This window comes from Canis lupus, chromosome 9 (assembly GCF_003254725.2).
Source record: "Canis lupus dingo isolate Sandy chromosome 9, ASM325472v2, whole genome shotgun sequence".
In the NCBI taxonomy this organism is placed as follows: Eukaryota; Metazoa; Chordata; class Mammalia; order Carnivora; family Canidae; genus Canis; species Canis lupus.
The window spans coordinates 14,249,093-14,269,990 of NC_064251.1; the positions used below are offsets into that span (position 1 = coordinate 14,249,093).

Below are 20,898 nucleotides of genomic sequence, written 5' to 3' on the forward strand. Positions count from 1 at the left end.
GTTGACTGCAGCATTATTTACAATAGCCAAGATACAGAAACAACCTAAGTGCCCACCTATGTACAGATAAATGGATAAAGAAAAAAACATACATAAAAGAATATGATTCAGCCATAGGGGGAAAAAAAAAGGAAATCCTGCCATCTGTAACAACATGGATAGGCCTTGAGGGCATTATGCTAAGTGAAATAATTCAGACAGAGAAAGACAAATAATGTATGACCTCATATACGTGTAGAATCTAAAAACAAACTAAAAAATACAGAGAACACATTGGTGGTTGCCAGAGGTGGGTGTGAAGCTGGTCAAAAGGTACAAACTTCCAGTTATAAGATAAGTAAGTTCTGAGAATATAACATCCAGTATGGTGACTTTAGTTACCTGAAAGTTGCAAAAAATCCCATTTTACAAGTTTTAAGAAAAAAAATGTGGACCTATGTGAAGTGATAAATGTTAACTAAACTTCTTGTGATAATCATTTTGCAATATATACCAAATCATTATACGGTACACCTTCAATGAACACAATGTTTTATGTCAATTCTATCTTAATAAAATAAAAAAATAAAAACAAGGATATGAAGATACAAACTTTGAGAGTTGTTTCTTTGAAGGAGGGGAAAAATAGACTGTGGCGAGGAAAGAGGAGACTTCAACTCTTATTTTTAAATGCAAAAAGTGTAAAGTATGTATAATTATTAGCATATGCTTTTAGATGGTGAAGACGCAGGTATTATTATTTTTGATCCTTCTATATATCTTTGAAATATTTAAAATGAGAAATCCAGTCATAGACAAATGGAAGTCCTAAATGGGTCCCTGGAACATCCTTATCCTGGCTTCTCTGGGGAGGTACCTGGTCTTCGCTTCTTTGACCCACACTCCATGATGCTGTCACTGTGCTGAGACAGTGTCTCATCCTTCCCACTCTCCATCTCTTCATTTCCAATATCATCTTCTTTATAGTCAGTCTTTTCTTTAATTCGATCACCCAGGGCACTTTTTAACATCTATTGAGAAAATACAACACCTTTCATTGATTTTAGCAGAATGCACATTGGAAACAGCAGACAGAATCTTTAGAAAGCTTCTTCTCCTAATTAGGCACTAAGAACATTTGAATGCTTATGTATGTTTAGTTTCTGAAGGGTGTGTATCACTGCTATTGGAATATTCAGTTTCAATAGACTTTAGAGTAAATCACATAAGGACTTAATACATTTATTCAATGATACCCCTCAACTGTTAATACTGGATTCTGGGAGTTGAAATCAAGAGATCGAATTTATACCAAATCTGTCTTAGATGTATCTAAAAATAAAAGTTTTAATGTAATCAAGTAGAATGATTATTTTCATCAGAATTCAATAAAAATCAGGATAAACCTGTACCAAATTTGGTTATACCATGAAAGGCCAAGAGATGACTTCTCATCTTGTGTCCTACCTGCCTGATATATGGAACATTTTCACAGTAACTAAGACACAACTAATTTTAGTACATTAGCTTACTTAGCTTTTATCTTTAATTGAAAGATCACTTAAATACTCACCAACTATGGCAGTCTCGATATAGATATAAAAAACAAGACTTGCCCAATCTAGTTCAGAGAGCCGTTGAGAGAGTTTCTCAGAAACTGCATATAACTCTTGTTCTGTTAACCTCTTTCCTGGCCTCTGGGAGAAGGTTGAATCCCAGGATGAGACTGTAGGTCTGCTGTCATATCTGTAATAAAATGACCACATGACATTTAAGTAGCCAAATGTGCTGTGTAATGCATGCTGTAACAAAGATTTCATACTGGTCTTCATAGCTCAGTTTGGAGAATATACTCTTCTTCAAATCCCTTTGCAAACAGACTGAAAACACTGCAATAAGTAAGGTTACCTTTTTCCTTTGGGAAGCTTCCTTGTCCGAGGGCCTTGGATCTGAGCTGAACAAATTTCCTGTTTGCTATCTTCAGGTGACTTAGAAGTTAAGACAACTCTATTATCTGATTCCTATTAAAAACAAAAGAATTGATTTGAAAAAGCTACAAAGATGGCACATAAAAACATTTTGGATGGGAGGAAAGGGGAGAACCTGTGGGACAAAGTTCAGTCCTTTTATTCACCATGTTTTACTTTTTTTTAAGTTTTTAATTTATTTAAGTAATCTCTAGACCCAATGTGGGCTCAAGATCAAGAGTCACATGCTCTTCTGACTGAGCCAGCTGAGCACCCGTTTGACCTCTTTTTTTTTTTTTTTTTTTAATTTTTAAAATTTATTTATGATAGTCACACAGAGAGAGAGAGGCAGAGACACAGGCAGAGGGAGAAGCAGGCTCCATGCACCGGGAGCCCGATGTGGGATTCGATCCCGGGTCTCCAGGATCGCGCCCTGGGCCAAAGGCAGGCGCCAAACTGCTGCGCCACCCAGGGATCCCCGTTTGACTTTTAAAAAAACACATTTGTCAGGGTACCTGGGTGGCTCAGTCAGTTAAGAGTCTAGTCTGACTCTTGATTTTTGCTCAGATCATGATGATCTCAGGGTCATGAGATTGAGCCCTGCATCAAGCTCCACATTGGGCATGGAGTCTGCTTATCACGCTTTCTCCTTCTCCCTCTGTCCCCGCACATGCTCACTTTATGTCAAATAAATAAAATCTTACTGAAAAAAGAGTCAATAAAAACTGTCTGTAATTGAAATACTTAAAGATAATGCCTTCCAAAATACGAATATATACTCTCAATGTTTTTAACAATTGATTTCTTTTTTAAAGGTTTATTTCTTTCAGAGAGAGCAAGCAAGCATGTGCGTGTGCTTGCAAGTACACAGGGGAGGAGGAGGGAAAGGAGAGGGAGAGAAGTCCCCAAGCAGACTCCCCACTGAGTGTAGAGCCCCATGTAGGGCTTGATCCCAGGACTCCAAGATGACCTGAGATGAACTCAAGAGTTGGACACCCAACTGAGTAAGCCACCCAGGTGCCTCATTAAACAATTTATTTCTTAATCTCAGAGTTAATCTTATGAAGAAACATTTGACATTTAAGAATCTCTTCAATTTCACTTATCTTTTTCTTCTACCAAAGTAAAATTAAACACTTTTTAGTAAAAAACAACTATAATACAATTGTATTTTTAAAAACTTTTTATTGAAGTGTCCTGTTCAAGAATTATTTCAAAATGAGCATTCACACTTAAATGCCACTCAGGTTAGGAAATAGAATATTATCAACAACTCAGAAGCCCTTCTACCATCCTCCCCTAAAACTCCTCCAAATGTAACCATTATCTTATGATCCCTTTTATCTATCCACCCACTCTATCTGAACAGGTGTACAGAATGTTTAGAAAAATGATGGCCACCTAATGCTAATGATACTTATTTCATCCTTGCACTTTTTATGCACTGTTTGAATTTTTAATAATGAGAATGTATCATTGTTTAAAAATTCACCTTTTGCATATATCCCTAGCTGTTCATTTCTAGGAGGATAGGGACAGGATAACTTTACAAAAAGGTTTTGTTTTTTGTTTTTTTTCTTTTCCAAAGAGTGGAAGCAAATAGGCCAAGGTATTAACAGCAGTTCACACTGGATAATAGGAATATGGGTGTATGGTTTTTCATACTTCCTTATAAAAGTTTAAGTGATTTAACTAAGGACACAGAATATGGGTTCTGAAACTAGAATACTGAGTTTAAATCCTGACTCTACAGTTGCTGTGTACCTGAACTTAGATATTTAATCTCTTTGTAACAGCTTTCCCATGGGAAATAAAAATCATACCTGTTCCATAGCTGTTGTGAGTAGTATATTATTCAATACCTGCAAAAACCTAGAACTATGCATGACACAAAATAAACACCTAATACTATTTTCCTTTTTATACATTTATCCCTACTGTCTTAAAGTAAGAACATGTAGGTATACGCAGAGGTAAGGCTTGAGAAATATAGTGCTCATTAGTGGAGTATCCTTGATTACTATTCTAGTAGACCTCTTTAAATTTATGGACTTCGGGATCCCTGAGTGGCGCAGCGGTTTGGCACCTGCCTTTGGCCCAGGGCGTGATCCTGGAGACCCGGGATCGAATCCCACGTCGGGCTCCCGGTGCATGGAGCCTGCTTCTCCCTCTGCCTGTGTCTCTGCCTCTCTCTCTCTCTCTCTCTCTGTGACTATCATAAATAAAAATTAAAAAAAAATAAAAATTAAAAAAATAAAAATTTATGGACTTCTACCTACTCAAAAGCAAGCTTTTCCACTTACCACAGAAAATGCTGTGCTCTCTCCAGTAGAATTCATGGCAGGGGAGATGTGACTTGAACGCAAGTATTCTTTTCCTATGGGACAGGGTGCTCTAGGCTCTGAAGGGTGGTAGGGTGGATGCAAAGGAATAGCTGATCGAATAGGCTCCCCGAGCTTCCTAGCACTTGGAATCACATCCACAGAAGGAATTTCCACTAGTTATCAAAAATAAAGTGGACATTAAGGTGAAACTCTAAAAAATATATCATTTATTATGTATACATACCTATAGATACTAAAAACCTAAATGAGTGGAGGATAGCCACATAAAAATGATGGTTTATCCACAGGTTATAAAACTAGGTAGCCATAACAATGATTTACATAATACTAACTAAAATCCCAGAGAGAACAGTAAGAAATGAGAGTATTTTTCAAATGACTATATTTTATCATTCCCTAATAATTTGAAAACCATCAACTGATAATACTAGTATGTGTATTAGAGATTCTAATTATCCTAAAGTCTTTAAGAGAAGAATATGGATGCAAAACATATGACCAAAAGCCATTTTATGAAATCAGAGCTCATAATTCATTACCAAACATTTACAAATATGATCATGTAAAACCAAAAAGAATCACAGCAAGTATAGAGCAACAAAAGCCTAAAAAGGCTAATAGCAACAGAAACTATCTCAGGAACTATTGTCTCTAACTCATAGCAATAGTCTAACAATGCATTACTACTCACTGTCTTCAGTAAAGGATGTCCTGCTCTTGGACAAAAAACTAGATGAGGGAGGGTGCATTTCTTCACGTGACATGGTTAAGGCTTTTTTGGACTGCATTTCACTGGGGCCATCGGCACCTAGAGAAGAAAGCATTACGTGTAGAATTTTTTTTTTTATTTGCTGAATGTTATACTAAAAACCAATAATTTTTTTACCCAGAGGCTAAAAATCCCAGGAATGACATGATCATTGAACTATGTTGGTCTGATTGCCCAAACTTCCCATTACTATTAATAATGATCAGAGAGGAAGCTCTAGTTCTATAGCCCAGAACCAATTATACAAATTTTTTCCACTTATTCAAATTAAAAGCAAAGGTTCACATCATATTACTTTGCTTTAGAAAAAGAAGTGCCACAGAAATAGAGACACAGATCAAAATAACAGAATAGAGAGTCCAGAAAAAAAAACTAGTTTATATGGTCAATTAATTAATATCCAACAAAGAAGTGAGAATATGAGGAAAAACTGGTCCCTTCAATAATTGGTGGTAGGAAAAGTGGACAGCTACATTCCAAAAGAATGAAACTGGAGTACCTGACACCATACACAAAAATTACCTAAAAATGGATTAAATAACTAAATGTGAGACATGAAACCATAAAACTTTTAGAAGAAAACACAGGCAGTAATCTCTACATTAGCCTTAGCAACATTTTTCTGATATGTCTCCTCAGGCAAGGGAAACAAAAGCAAAAATAAACTATTAGGACTACAAGAATCTTCTGCACAGAGAAGGAAACCATCAACAAAATAATTGGTGAGTCATTTGGATCTTGTGCCATAGTTTGCCAACCTCTGACCTAAAGAAACCACTGTTAACATTTTAATTTCTTTCCTTACAGATATGCTAATGTGCATCTTATGTGATCTCATAAAGTGTAATCAAACTAAGTAATTTTTAATTGAGGTACAGTTGACACACAATATAATACTTGTTTCAAGTGTACAACATAGTAATTTGGCAACTCTGTATGTTATGCTATGCTCATCATAAGCATAGCTACCATCTGTCATTGTATGTTATTTTAATACTGTTGACTATATTTCTTGTACCTTTCATTCCTGTGACTTACTCATTCCATAACTGGAAGGCTATATACCTCCCACTCTACTCTGCCCATTTTACCTATTCCCCCCACTTTCTCCTGTATGGAAACCATCAGTTCTCTGTATCTATTTCTTTTTTACCTATTCCCCCCACCTTCTCCAGTATGGAAACCATCAGTTCTCTGGTCTACTTCTTTTTGTTTTCATTTGCTTTATTTTTTAGATTCCATATATAAGTGAAATTCTTTGGTATTTGCCTTTCTCTGAGCTAGGAATCTTGGCTGATACCATAATAAAAAAGCTTACAGGTCAAATTGTTTTGTCTAATTTTTAAATGCTTATTATTTTAAATCAGCTTTATAAGATTACATAGAAAGCTACAGTAAATTTTTCTGAAATTGAGGGAATATCCACTTTGCTCCTTTAGAAATCTACAGTACACAAACTTCCCACAAACAGAATGGACTTAAGAACCCCCTCTCCAAATGACTATTTACCTTTCTCCAATTTAATGAAAAACTTCACCATAAATGTATTCCTTACTTGGAAGGTCTGAGAATGCACCCCAAAAACCCACTGTTACCAAATGGTCAACTGACAATCACTACAAACAGAAAGATTCATGTTGCACAGACCCCAAACTCCACGCAATTTATTCCAAGATACTGTGTATTTCAACATTTCTGATGCTGATTGAGGTCTTCTTAAAACCAGCAAATACATCTTTTTGTGCTTTCCTTTTCTATAATCCAGTACAATATGGCCATTTTCAGATCAAAATGTTTAAAATATGTGAATCTCCCTATATAACTTCCTAATTACATGAAGAGCATCTAAGATCTAATGTTCAAAATTCATAATATGGTCCATCCACAATTTCTCTACTACCCAAACTGAATTTGTCATCAGTTTGACTCGAGGCTAATTCAGTTTTACCTGGGCTTAATTTTTCTTGATGATCAAGTAACTCATATGCTCTTCATTTTTGATGAAATTTCTCTTAAAATCTCATGCTTAGTTACCATATGGAACTTCTGTCAGACTGAAAGAGATACACTCAAATCTTACCTCATAATTTCGAGATTGTTTTAGGACATATTGCTAAATATGTTCTAAAACTTGTCTACTGTAAGCATTAATAAAATTCACTAAATATCTATATAATAAATGTATGTAACATTTCATTAAGAAAAGGGGGTGGCCCTGGGTAGAAAAAATGGATGAAGATGGTCAAATGGCACAAATTTCCAGTTAAATAAGTCATGGGACTATAAATCTACAAAGAGGATAGATCTTAAAAGTTATCACAAGCAAAAAAAATTTCAACTATAAATGGTGACAAACATTAACTAGACTTCTGTGATGATCATTTCACAATATATGTAAACATAAAATCATCAGGTTGTACATCTCAAACTAACAATGTTACATGTCAATTATCGCAACAGCCCAGGAATCAAAGCCTAAATTAGATGCCCGTAAATGTATATGATGACAGTTAATCTGTAGACTTAAATCCAAATATAAAAGGAAGTTACCATAGTCCTTTATGACATTAAATCCAAAGACCTTAGCCTAGCTTTTCTCTCAATCTTTTTTCTTTTGCCTTAATTGTATTATAATCTGAATAGTTAAAATCTGAAAATAATTCACTTTTTACAGAAGCAACCTTTCTACATGGCAATTGCTATCACAGAACACCATCTTTAAAATCACCATTTCTTCCACCTTCTGTTAATCCTACTCTCTTTCCTTCAAGAAACAGTATTACCTACACTTGACTTTGGTCATCACATTACTTTGCTCCTCCCAATAACAAGTACATGTCTTTGGTCTACTGTCTAATCTGCCAGACTTAGGTTCTTTGAACACTGGAATTCAGCGTCTATTCTTTGCAATCAAAGTATTAATGCTGAGAGAGAGATTTCAGAGATGGTTTTGTGGAATTCTCTGATTTCACACATTAAGAAACTGAAGCTCAGGAAAGATAAGGGCCCTGACAAAGTCACACAGCTAGTAGCAGAGTCTGGATAAGAACTTGGTCACTGGATTCCCAATTTAATACACTTAATTCCTCTCTAGCATTCCTGTTCTTCCATTAAAAAACCCCCACAACTTATTGCGGGCCTGGTGTTTTGCAAAGCTTTGGAATACGAAGATGAATATGAATAATTTTACTATATATTTCACTTATTTGTCTTATTGGCTGCCTCCACAAGTAGAACGTAAGCTCTACAAGGGAAGGAATTTGTGTCTATTGTGTTTACCACTGTAACACCACTGCTTGGCACAGGGAAAACATTAAACATGTGCTGAATGAGTACGGTGGCTACTGTCCCTGAAACTCATGACATACTCAAAATTTCTATGCAATGTGAGAATGCTATTACCAAAATAAGGTGAGAGGGCCACACTGTAGAAATACAGAGCCTTAGAGCCTGAGGCACATGGGGGAGGCTGGGCTTTGTAGTGTAAATTTGCCAGGAATAGAAAGGAAGGAAGAATACCCCAGCAGAAGAAACAATAGGATGCCAGAAAAGAGCATGGCAACCAAGGTAGGGAGGACAGGGAGTAAGATGTCGGAGGACAGCAAGATGGGATGCTCAAAATGGGTCTGAAAGATACTTAGGCTTACTGTATATAAGCAGCAGACTATTAGAAACGTGGCCTGACACCTGGCAGAAAAATTGCCACTGGATGATATACAGGCTTCTTGGTTGAAACCACGAAAAGAGGAAGTCACCCAGTTAAGGAAGCTACACTTAAGGAGTAACCTGAGTGTAAGTGGATGATTAAGTTGCATCCAGAATTCTCTTCCCAGAGTATCAAGTCCCATATATTACAAGACAAACTTGCATCTACCTGCTTGCATTGTGCCTGTGACTCCTCCTTGACTGATTTCAGGTTAACTGTTCATATTTAGGATAATGGCGGTATACTCTTACAAATTCAATTCTAATGTCAAGTTATAGCTTTCTATGTTCTTCTCAACTATAAAACATTCCTAAGTATATTTTTATAGTTAGATGTTGAATAACTAACTGGTATCTAACTACTTACCATTACTTCTTAGAGAAAAAGTGTGTGCGGTATCTCCAAGTCGAATTATTTCACCGGTGGATTCTGTTTCATCTCCATCCCAAGAGGGGCCCAAAGCTTCTGATGACAAGGAGCACCTGAAAGAGTTCCCTTACTTATTTAGGACCTGGCCTAACCACAGAGGGCCCCTACCAAGAAGGACCCCAAGAGTTGCTTCAAACAGCCTACCTATGGATAATGAGACTAATTGCAATATGCAGAAAAAGGGCAAGACACTCCACTCCCTTCTGTTGCTTTTCACTTGCTGCTTATCTGTTTTGACTGATGTATGTATGGTGGAAATAACTGTGTGGAAAGTGTCAGGGATTAAATGCATTGGAAAATACACACAGAACAATAAACACTGGATACTCTAGGGATGTAGGAGTAGAGTCTGGGTAGGGTATTAATTTTGCATTAATACCTTGTGTTGTTTCACTTTTGCACTTAAAAAAAGAAATCTAATGAAAATAAAAATAAAGTCAAGAAAGTCATCGTATGGTGATCTCCCTTAAGACATGTTTTCCACGATGTACTATACCTGAATAGGAAAGCACTGCCTGGGTTTTTCAAATCATGACAAACTCCATGAAAAAATGGAGAATCAGACATTTAAAACAAAGCCATAGCATCATATTCAACCTCTAGTTAGAACTACCATCAAATGTAGGATGTTTAAAAAAAAAAAACAAAAAAACAGGAATAGCCACCTCCACCTTAGAGGAGTGGTTTAGCCAATTAAAAGCACACATATGAATGGTCTGCTATACAGTAATTAAAAATTACTACAAAGAGTTTAACAACTTGAAGGCTACTGATGTGTAAAATTTTAAAATGCAGAAAACAAAATTACATAAACAATATGACTAAATCTAAAAAAACCTCAAAAGAATAATACTAACGTATAACAAAACATCAAATAAGTACTTATTTAGTCAAAATGATAGAGCTCATTGTTTTCTACTGGTTTCTATTCTCTGTACTTTCAAGTTTTCTGTAAGGAATACAAACTATTTTGATAACCAAGGGAAAACATTTAAAAGTAAGTAGGTGCTTAATACTGAAAATTAAATATTACATATAGCTCAAGGCTCTTAAACCTCCCTCAGGGGGTTTAAAATATGAGAAAATATTAAAGTTTTCACACTAGTTTTTGCTTCCATTCTGGTATACTGTGTGCCATTTCAATTCTTGGTAGAAGAAAATAGCATAATTTGCTTCGATTAAATTCATAGACATTGAGCACTACCTCCCAAAAGAAACCTTTTTCCATGATGACTTGGATTCCTTAGTACTTTCTGGCTCTTCCAAAGGTTCTCTTAGATGGGATTCTTTAAAACTCTGTCCAGTTTCACCTGTTTAGAATAGATAAACACAATACCAAAAAACCCCAAAATTAATAATGCTATTTTGATACAGGGGTAGGTAGAAGGAAGAATAGTAAGGCACCTCATCCTCTCCTGGTAAACTGGGCTCTTGTGAACTTGAAAGTACAAAGAACCAAATCATCACTTGTGATGAGCACGTACTGAATAACAAACAAAACTGTTGCTTGAAAAGCAGTGTCTACTTGTATTAGCAATGTTTTATTTTTTAAGCTAAGTGGTAGGTCCTTTTCCGTTGTTTAGAACCTCCCTACCTGTAAAGGATGTCTGAAGCAAGAGGATGAGGCTGTGGTTTTAGCCTCACATGACCGTGTCAGCCTACCTCAAGTTCCAAGACTATCACTCTCCTAGCCTACCTAAGAATCAGACTACATCAAGGCTTGGATGGAATTTTCCTTCAGATGATCACATTCTACCCCACATATCAGAGGAATATAGTTTCACTAGTGACAGCACCTCGCTAGCAAAGTGACTTCAGGAGGTATGTGGGTGAACCTTCTATGATTCATATTTATACCTCTGGATATTCCCATTCCCATTTCTAGAGATTCCCTGTTCAAACATCCACCTTCATTTTTTTCTATTTCTGTATTCAACAAACAACATTTTAATAACATGAGTTAACATTCACTGTGCGTTTACTCTCAGCTAGGCTTGGTGCTAAGCTGTTTATGCATACCTAATTTGACCTTCACTACAGCCATGAAAGAATTTCAGATGAGAAAACTGAAGCTTCAAGAGCTTCAAACAATGAGGGGCAGAACGCAGCACTGACTCAAGTTCTGCTTTCAAATCTCTTGTCCTTCAGTTTAAGTAAATGACAATGCTAGCTCAGGTACCAGGAAAGAGCTTCAATACATACCTGATGTGCCTAACAATAATAAATATTTACTTCCCGTTATTAACTGGCATTTTGAAGAATCTGCTCAGCTCTAGGTAATTTTGCCATAGCAACTTGGAGAATCAGACTTTAGAAAATACTGTCCACCTCAGGTACTACCACACAGGGAGATCCCATCTGTGCAACTCCCTTCTAGCAGCCCTAAACTCACCACATTCTACTGACCTCCCCTCAAAAGATCCCTCCTTACCCCCTACCTCAGCATTTCACTATTACCAGACTCACATATAAGTACTTCTCAGTTCTGTGTTCCTCTCTCCATCCCCACGGCCCTATCCATGGCCAAACCACTATGGTCCCTGCAAGAGTAAAAACTGCTGCTGTCAGTGTAAAATTTCAAATTAATCAATCTCCACCTAATGGTAATTTTCTACCTCTTAATCTTGCTGCTAAAATGACTAAAGAGCTACAAAGCATCAAAATACCTACTGGTAGCCTTGAATTAGGTTTCACATGTCTCACTCTCCCTTAATTCTATAATGTTTTTATTGTACGATAGTCCCCACTTATCCAAGGAGGATATTCCAAGGCTCACAAAGAATGCCTGAAACCACAGATAGTACCAAACACTATACACTTTTTCCTGTACATACATACCTACGATAAAGTTTAGCTTCTAAGATACATTAAGATCAAAAACAGCTAATAATAAAATAAAGCTGTTACAATAAATTGGCACAAAAGTTACCAAAATGTGGTCTGTCAAAATATCTTATTGTCTTATGCTCACCCTTCTCATGATGATGTGGGAAGATAAAATACCTATGTGATAAGATGAAGTGAGGTAAATGAAATGGGCACTGCAACACAGCATTAGGTTATTATGACCTTCTGACAAAAACGTCAGAAGGATCATCTGCTTCTGGATAGAAGTTGACTGTGAGTAACTCAAACTACAGAACGTAAAACTGCACATCTGAGGGGACTACTGTATGTATTTACAGCTGTCTTCCTGACTTGAGTATAGGCTTCCTTGAGAGCAATAAACATGGCATGCAATTTTGAATCCTCCCAGAGGATTCTATTTTCAGCATATATTTAACATATATTAAACATTCAAAATACTTCACATTCAAAACACTGAAGTTTTTATTTTTTATTTATTTATTTATTTTCTTTAAAGATTTCACTTATTTATTCATTAGAGACAGAGACACAGGCAGAGGGAGAAGCAAGCTCCATGCAGGGAACCCAACATGAGACTCGATCCCTCTACAGGATCACTCCCTGAGCTGGAAGGCAGGCGCTCAACCACTGAGCCACCCAGGCATCCCACCACTCAAGCACTCAAGTTTTTAAAATAAAAAATACCTTGTGTGGCAATTTTTCCTTCCAGGTCATACTTATATATTTTTAAATTTTTTCAACAACAATGATAAAAGGTAGAAAACTATCACTAAAGAGTCAGAGTTTAAAAAAAAAAAGAGTTTAGAGTTAATTTCAAATGTTATAATCACAGCATACATTTCACCATCAACAGGGAGAGAAATAGGAAGAGTAAACCTACCGAAATTTTTCTCTTCATTTATATTAGAATTTGTTACTTCTGCTAAAAATTTGTTGGATAACCTTAAAATAGTAAAACCATTCTTATATGGGCCATATACTACTCCAATCATAACACACAGCACTATTTATTTACTCAACCCATCTCAAATCTCAAAGACGGGTTTTTCTTCTTTGCAATAACACTGCAATGAAGACTTTTAAGCACCTTCCTTTTATATTACCTTCCTTAGGATAAATCCCTAGAAACAAGATAAACTGAGTCAAAGATTATAAATAGCTCTTAAATACTGTTGATCCACTTAAATAACCATAAACCTTTCATAAAATATGGCGATATTATCTTTATAATTATGAAAAACCGTAAAATAAAACTTTTACACAATGAATTGTTACAATTTGGGAAACTGGGTTACTCAAAGACTAAAATAAAATGTTCAGGCTGTCACAAACCTAAATGTAGGTTGAAGATAAAAAAACACAGCAATTCTTCCTGCTAATGTTTTAGCAATATCCAAATTATAACAAAAATGGCAGTTCTGGCAGAGGAAAATTATAGAGTAAGAAATTTCATGCAATAATAGGACAACAGACAAATTTTAGCCAGAATTTAGCTATTCTAGATTAGCTTTTTTTTTTTAGATTAGCTTTAAAATAATTTATAAGCAACATCCAAGTTGACAAAGGACATGGTAACAGTCTAGGATAGTTTTCAACCACTTAGAACAGTAAGAATTGTGATTTAATATGATTAAATTTACCAGGAATATGCATTAGTGATTCTAATTCCCATGAACAAAAACAGGCAAAAAGGGACATGATATAGAATATAAACCAAATTTTTTAACAAAATCAAATTTCTATTTTCAAACTTACTTTTCTCAAGAGATGTCTCACTGATATTTTCTGTAAGATACTCCAGCAATCCATCAAATATTTCTAGCAGATTCTTAATAGATTCACTATCTCCTTTCACTATATTTTCTCCTAAACACAAAATAAAGAGTTAAAAATATTAACCAAGAAATTGAGAGCCCCATAATTTTGAAATGAAGATATCACCATGTAAATACTGTTCAAGATAAAAGAATTATAAACTACCTCAGAAAAAACAATATTATAAATACTAAAAACATGAATTTTCTGATGCCTGATTATGTCTGAATAATCAAAGGAAGCAGCCTTGAATATAATGTTTGATAATTAATTGGCACATTCCATCCTTTATCAAGAAACAAAGTAAATGGACTTAAGGAAACACACCCTAGGTAAAACTTATACCAAAATATAAAGCATCTAAAGCAGAACTTTATTAGGCTACTGAAAAAAATGGCAGTGGAGAACACAGTGGGATACTACTTCTAGACAATGGCTTGTTCTAAAGATAATAGCAGTAGCGTAATAAAACAAAAACTAAGGTGCCTGAGTGGCTCAGTCAGTTAAGGGTCTGCCTTTGGCTCAGTCATGATCCTGGGGTTTGAGCCCTGTGTCAGGCTCCCTGTTCAATGGGGAGTCTGTTTCTCCTTCTGCCCCTTACTCTCCTCGTGCTCTCTTACTTGCTCTTTCTCTCAAATAAATAAAATCTTAAAAACAAAAAACAACTTGTTACTTTCATCAGGAGTTCTTCATTTTTTTCTGTTAACTCCTATTCATTTTGTTTGGATCACGCCATTTTCTTAATTAAAAACTGTCCATGACGGGGATCCCTGGGTGGCTCAGTGGTTTAGCGCCTGGCTTTGGCCCAGGGTGCGATCCTGGAGTCCCAGGATCCAGTCCCGCGTCAGGTTCCCGGCATGGAGTCTGCTTCTCCCTCTGCCTGTGTTTCTGCACCTCTCTATCATGAATAAATAAATAAATCTTAAAAAAAAAAAAAAAAAAAACTGTCCATGAGTCCATGAATACAAACTTTCAATTTGTATAACTTTGTATAACTTCCAATTATAAAATAAGTCACAGATATAAAAAAATAAGGCATAGGGAATAATGTTAGTAATATTGTAATAAGCATTGAATGGTGACAGATGATAACTACTCTAATCACAGTGAGCACCGTACAATATACAGAACTGTGGAATCACTATGTTGTGCACCTGAAACCAATATAACTTTGTATTTCAACTATACTTCAGTAAAATTTTCTTTAAAAAACTGTCCATGTATATACCCCCCCCCCCTTTTTTAAAGATTTTATTTATTTACTCATGAGACACACACAGAGAGAGAAGCAGACTCCATGCAGGGAGCCCGACGTGGGTAGGACTCTATCCTGGGACTCCAGGATCAAGCCCTGGGCCAAACAGAGGCGCTCAACCGCTGAGCTACCCAGGCATTCCTATAAAACCCTTTTTAGTCTCACCTTACCCCCAACTTCTCCAGTCCAATTTCCCACCATATCCACTTTATACAATCCCTAGCACAATACCTGGCCCATAATAAATTTTCTTTCAAGGTTTTATTTAAGTATTTGAGAGAGAGAGAGAGAAAGCATGAACAGTGAGGAGGGGCAGAGGGAGAGAGACAAGCAGACTTCCCACTGAGCAGAGAGCCCCCTGGGGGCTGCCTGATGCGGGGTTGATCCCAGGACCCCAGGACCAAGACCTGAGCCGAACGCAGAGACTTCAACCAACTAAGCCACCCAAGTGCACCCCATAATAAGTTTTTAATAAATGCTAAATTGAAATATTGACAAGAAATGGGTTAGTAAAAGCCTGGAAACTTGGCACGCTTACTGTCACGTAAAATGGACTCTAATCAACATCAGGTATGGACAGAATTTAACTCAAGACACCTCCACCTGGGTTGTCCTCTGGGAGATCATGCTTGTATTCTCATAAGTTCAAATCGGTAAGGGAGAGGCAAAATGGAAATATGATATTTGACAGAATCTAGCCATTCAAAACTTCATTCATGATGCAAAACAAGCCTAAACCAAAAATGTGATGTTCTACACTACTAGTACAGATGGACAACATTTGTCAATTTTTTTCTGTTTAAAGCAAACAGAAATCTTGTTCTTAAGCCTTATGTTTTTCTGGCTTAACAAGATACACAAGTATACCCCAAGGGCATACTCAGAACTTCTCAGTTGCCAGGATGGGGAGCATCCTCTGCCAACCCAGCAACTAAGACTGCCCGCCAGAATGCAGTGCTTCATGATTGCTTTAAACAGAAAACAAGAACTAAAAAGCTGCTTTGCAGTATACCAGAAGAGGTAAGTAGTTTTGCAACTTTTCATGGGGTGGGTGTGAGTTGTCAGGAGTAGCTCTTCATTAAAAAGTTGTATACGTAGATACAACCTTGCTATAGATTTAAAAAGCACAAATGCCAAAACTTGCCATATTCGAGTGATAAAGCAATTCTAAGTTGAAGAACAGGGAATTCCTGGGATCACCTTTAAAGTGAATTATCTCCAAACTAATTTACCACATTTACTCACCCAAAACTCCACTCAAAAACTTAAGACAATTTTCAGTAAAATTTGTCAATATTAAATTGAGAGACGCAAATGACTTATCCTGATTAATATTTTTCTGTCTTAACTGCCAAAGAACAAACCAATAGTGTAGTGTAAGCCTTCTCTTAGTGATGCAAATGTAGTTTCAAGTGCACAGATTCCCTGTCTTCTTTACTTGAAATTAATTTACTGGAATAATCCTCATTTTCTTGCTATCTAAAATATAGAGATTTATAAATATATTTGGTAAGTTGGCTTTAGAATACAAGCATGATATAGTTTATATTGGAAAAAGGTTCACAGTTTCACTTTATTAATTTTGAATAGACAATATATTCATGAGGTTTAAAATTCATCAAGGGTGGGACGCCTGGGTGGCTCAGTCAGTTAAGCATCTGACTCTTGATTTTGGCCCAGGTCATGATCTCAGGGTTTTGAGATTGAGCCCTACACCCACAATGCTTAAGATTCTCTCTCCTTCTCTCTCTGCCTCTTCCTCACATTTGCACACACACATTCTCTCTCAAAAATGAAATAAAATAAAAAAATAAAATTCGAAAGTGCAAAAGGTGTATAATGAAATCTCATCCCATCTTCATCCTGCAGCGCTGAAGTTCCTCTTATTGGAGGCAATCAGTATTACAGGTTTCTTGCACATGCTTTGAAAGAGTTCTTCTGCAAACAATCAACTATTTATTCTCCTCACCTTCGTTTCCTACAAGTAGCACCACACTGCATATTATTATCAAGTGCACATATTTCTGACATTATATATATTGGAGACTGTTGCACTAACATGTAACATTGTACATAATGAGCACTATCAAAAATCTTCTACAGTGGCAAATACCCTGTAGGGAGTTATCATAATTTTTTGTTTGTTTTGTTTTTGCTATCATAATTTATTTATTTATTTTTATTTTTTAATCTTTTTTTTTTTTATAATTTATTTAACCTGTCCCTATTCAGTGGACATTTAGATGTTGCTAATTTTTAGCTGTCATAAACAAGCAGCATGTTAGGTTTAAAATAACTAAATAACAGGGCACCTGGATGGCTCAGTTGACTCTGGATCTCAGGGTCATGAGTTCAAGCCAAACATTAGGTGTGGAGCGTACTTAAAAAAACAACAAAACAAAAAACATACTTCAAACTACCAGCTAGGATACTTATATCTCAGACCCAAGTCCATCAAAAACTCAATGTCTGACTTGCTGAAAAAGCTCTCAAGGATGGCTGCCCTAATTCTACTGATCAATTGTCTTGGCTCAGTGTTGTCATTTGGTTTATTTCATAAGCTTACTCATCTGGTTACCTATACAATCTATAGGATTCTACCTAACAAATTATTTTAGTAAAATACAAAATTATCTGATGGTTAAGTATATACCAACCTGTTATGTGAGACAAGCTGACTTGCAGGTAATCCAAGGCCAGTGAATCAATTACCGCTTGTACATTGTGAGCTTCATCCTCTTGACTCCTAGGAATAGCTATGAGGTCTGTAGGGAAGAAAAAAAAAAAAAGCTACAAAATTTTTCATCTGGGGGTCCAAATTATAATGGTCTCTGACCAGGCTTCTGAGTCCAGTTAACTGCTACAAAAGCAAGCTCTACCCAAACAGAACAGGCTATAAAGTACAGATAAAGCTAACAGAGCCTGAATCCTACAGAGCATCTTTATTGGCTGAATACTTAACATATATATGTACCATAAGCACTATACCATAGAAAAAGAGACCCCTAAATTCAAGGGGATGCTAATACTCTAATAAGGGAAACAATACATAAAGTGAGACTCTAACCCATAATCATGGTGAGCTTTCCATGAGAGGAAAAAAACCCACAAAAGGTACAAAAGGAGAGTTCTTGTAAGTCTTGTCAAAGCAGCCTAGTAGGAATTATTGATATAATGATTTAAAAGGTCAGTATAGACCAGAGTGAGGAAAGATTTTAACATCAACTTTGAGAGTTTCTCCTCTGGTATTGAGAGAGATGAATTTTGGGGGGAAGGATGAAAGAAGTATTTTAAAAGACTGCTCTGATAACTATATGCCCTTGCAGTCAAAATAAGGTTAAGACTAGCAACAAAGATACCAGCTAGAGGCCATCTCCATTATTCCAAGTGATGAGGGCACTAACTCATGGTAACAATGGGAAAAGAAGAGAGACTACACAGTTTTAGTACTTAATGGTTATGAGCTTCATAAACAAACAGAGATAGTAGAGGAATCTTAAAGACTCTGAGCTACTCAACCAGGGATGCAGTACAAACATCAACTCATATTTGTAATATTGGTTAAGCAACAGGACCCAATAGTTTTCCAAGTTCCACTCAATTTTAGGTACATTTACAGAAAAGGTGTGACTTTCTGTAGGTAAGGTATTAGGCATAATTAAACAGTAATGACCAAGACCACTCAACCCTATTTGACCAAGGTTGTTACTATGTGTGGCTCTCAGGAAGGTATTAAGGTAACAAATGTAACAGTTAGAAATAAGATATAAACAAAGGAAAAAATTTAAGATTTTATAAATACTATAGGATCTAACTGAGGGCACTCAAAACTCCTGGCCTAAGATATAGTCACTATTACTCCCACTTCTTAGTACCCTTACCTGGTACCTTTTCTCCCAAAATAGATTGGTAAAGAGCAATAAAAACATTAGCATCACAATCTTCTAGTTCTCGTATCCTCAGGTGTATATGACATTTCAAAAGAAGGTTATTGGCAATAGTTATCCACTCTGTCAGGAAAGGAAAAGATCAGCCTTAAATAACACTAGAAAGTCAATCCCCACAAAGATAAACACCAAATGATGTAGAAGATAAAATATCTGATTATAGAAGGTCAAAGACCCTCTGAGGCATGATTTTTGAAAACATATTTAATTTCTTGGGATGACTTCCAGAGTGCTGGAATTTCAATGCAGTCAAACCTATAATGCAAATCCAATTTTTACTGTTGCAAACTAAAACCTTGTTATTTTACCTTTTCTTATTTTACAAGCCATACATAGCTGTTTTTTAACATACTTAAAAGTAAACAGGAATAGATGTCATAAACGAGACAGTTTGTTAACGATTGTCTGAGATTAGCAGAAACTAATTAATGGATGCTGCTTCAAATTCCCAATAGCATTAGTCATGTTTCTACCCAATTATTTTGTGCAAGTCAGAATTTCTCTGGTGCCCCAAAAGGTGGTGATTAATTCAGGCTGTTAAAAAACTGAAGTAATGACCCCAACACTGCAACATTTGTTTTAGTTCTTTAAAAAAATTACATTTAATGGAGGCGCCTGGGTGGCTCGATCGGTTTAAGCCTTTGCCTTCAGCTCAGGTCATGATCCCCGCAGGATGGAGCCCCCAAGTCTGGCTCCCTGCTCACCGGGGAGTCTGCTTTTCCCCTTGCTCATGCTCTCACTCAAATAAATAAATAAAATCTTATAAAAAAAAATAAAGTCAATGAATAAGAAGTAAAATACAGGCAATACACAAAGACATCCCTAAATTCAGAACTAGCACATGACCAACACTGTTGGAAGTTTCCTGTGTGCCACCGCACCCCACCCCCAGATACGGTCGGAATTAGCAAGATTATTTCACGACTTTCTCCAACAAAGGTAATTTCTAAAGCCTGACCTATTTGCTCCCTGATACAATTTAAGGTGGTTAAGAAGTCCTTCTACTTCGTATTTGACGAACTGAGCGCGTTCAAGGCACGTTATCTCCCTGTCCCCGTGCCCACTTCTCACAGCTGACCAAACCACGAGCTGGTTTGAACGCTGTCCTGAGGAAAGGATGAAAAGAAAAGCGTCCCGGACAACCCAACCCACTCGGTTTTCAAAAGCGGTTGCTAGACAATGCAGGTAACTCCAGAGGGCACTGAAGAGAAAAATCCGCCACTATCCTACTGTGGCAGGAGCATCAGCAGATCTTTAGAGTGCCGTTCCCCTCAAAACTTCAATGCACATGGAGGTAACGGCCTCAGTCCCCACAATCCAAGAGGCAGAGAGCGCGCTGACAGTGGCTGGATTCCCCAGAGAAACACGAGTCCCGGGAAGCAGCTTTCCGACTGCCCTTTTTGCAGCCAGGTTGCGGGCGTGCTGCGGGCCTCGCCACGGGGTTCTTCTCTCCACACCCCAAGATCTCGCTAGATGGCCTCTAGGAGGGGGACCCAGAGCGGGACCAAGAAACCCACGGAACCGCCGACTACGACTGGGTGTCTGTCACCAGCCCCGCCGGCAGCCCAGACCCAGGGAGTCCAGCCGGAGGATTCGAGATAAAAGGCCTAGGAGCGTCCGGCGGACTTAAAGGGTTTCAGTCCACACACACCCGGGCTCCGGGCCGAGACTCACCAGCCTCTGAGCCGGCCATGTCACGGAGGCAGGTCGCTGCCGGACTTCCAGCTGGGCGCGAGGCGGACGGCGTCCGGGAAGGGCCGCACAGCGCAGACGCAACGCCGAGGTGGGGGGAGAACGAAACGAAAGGGCAGGGGGTGA

The 20,898-nt window shown here is 37.2% G+C and overlaps 1 protein-coding gene across 2 annotated transcripts in view; it reads right to left on the reverse strand.

Annotated features, from left to right (window-relative positions):
* The window catches only part of CEP95 (centrosomal protein 95), a 34,282-nt gene extending 13,393 nt beyond the window's left edge, over window positions 1-20,889 (reverse strand). Inside the window, exons 1-11 of one of the 2 annotated variants that reach the window (XM_025436580.3) lie at window positions 20,755-20,889; window positions 19,015-19,143; window positions 17,791-17,898; window positions 13,819-13,929; window positions 10,400-10,505; window positions 9,133-9,248; window positions 4,983-5,099; window positions 4,250-4,443; window positions 1,888-2,000; window positions 1,596-1,725; window positions 857-1,010 (exon numbers count right to left, since the gene is read on the reverse strand). In XM_025436580.3, the coding sequence (XP_025292365.1) occupies window positions 857-1,010; window positions 1,596-1,725; window positions 1,888-2,000; window positions 4,250-4,443; window positions 4,983-5,099; window positions 9,133-9,248; window positions 10,400-10,505; window positions 13,819-13,929; window positions 17,791-17,898; window positions 19,015-19,143; window positions 20,755-20,773 (1,297 nt within the window). In that variant the 5' untranslated portion in view covers window positions 20,774-20,889. The remainder of the gene's footprint in view (window positions 1-856; window positions 1,011-1,595; window positions 1,726-1,887; window positions 2,001-4,249; window positions 4,444-4,982; window positions 5,100-9,132; window positions 9,249-10,399; window positions 10,506-13,818; window positions 13,930-17,790; window positions 17,899-19,014; window positions 19,144-20,754) is intronic. The other variant, XM_025436581.3, reaches the window with a different exon arrangement.
* Between the last annotated feature and the right edge of the window lie 9 nt (window positions 20,890-20,898).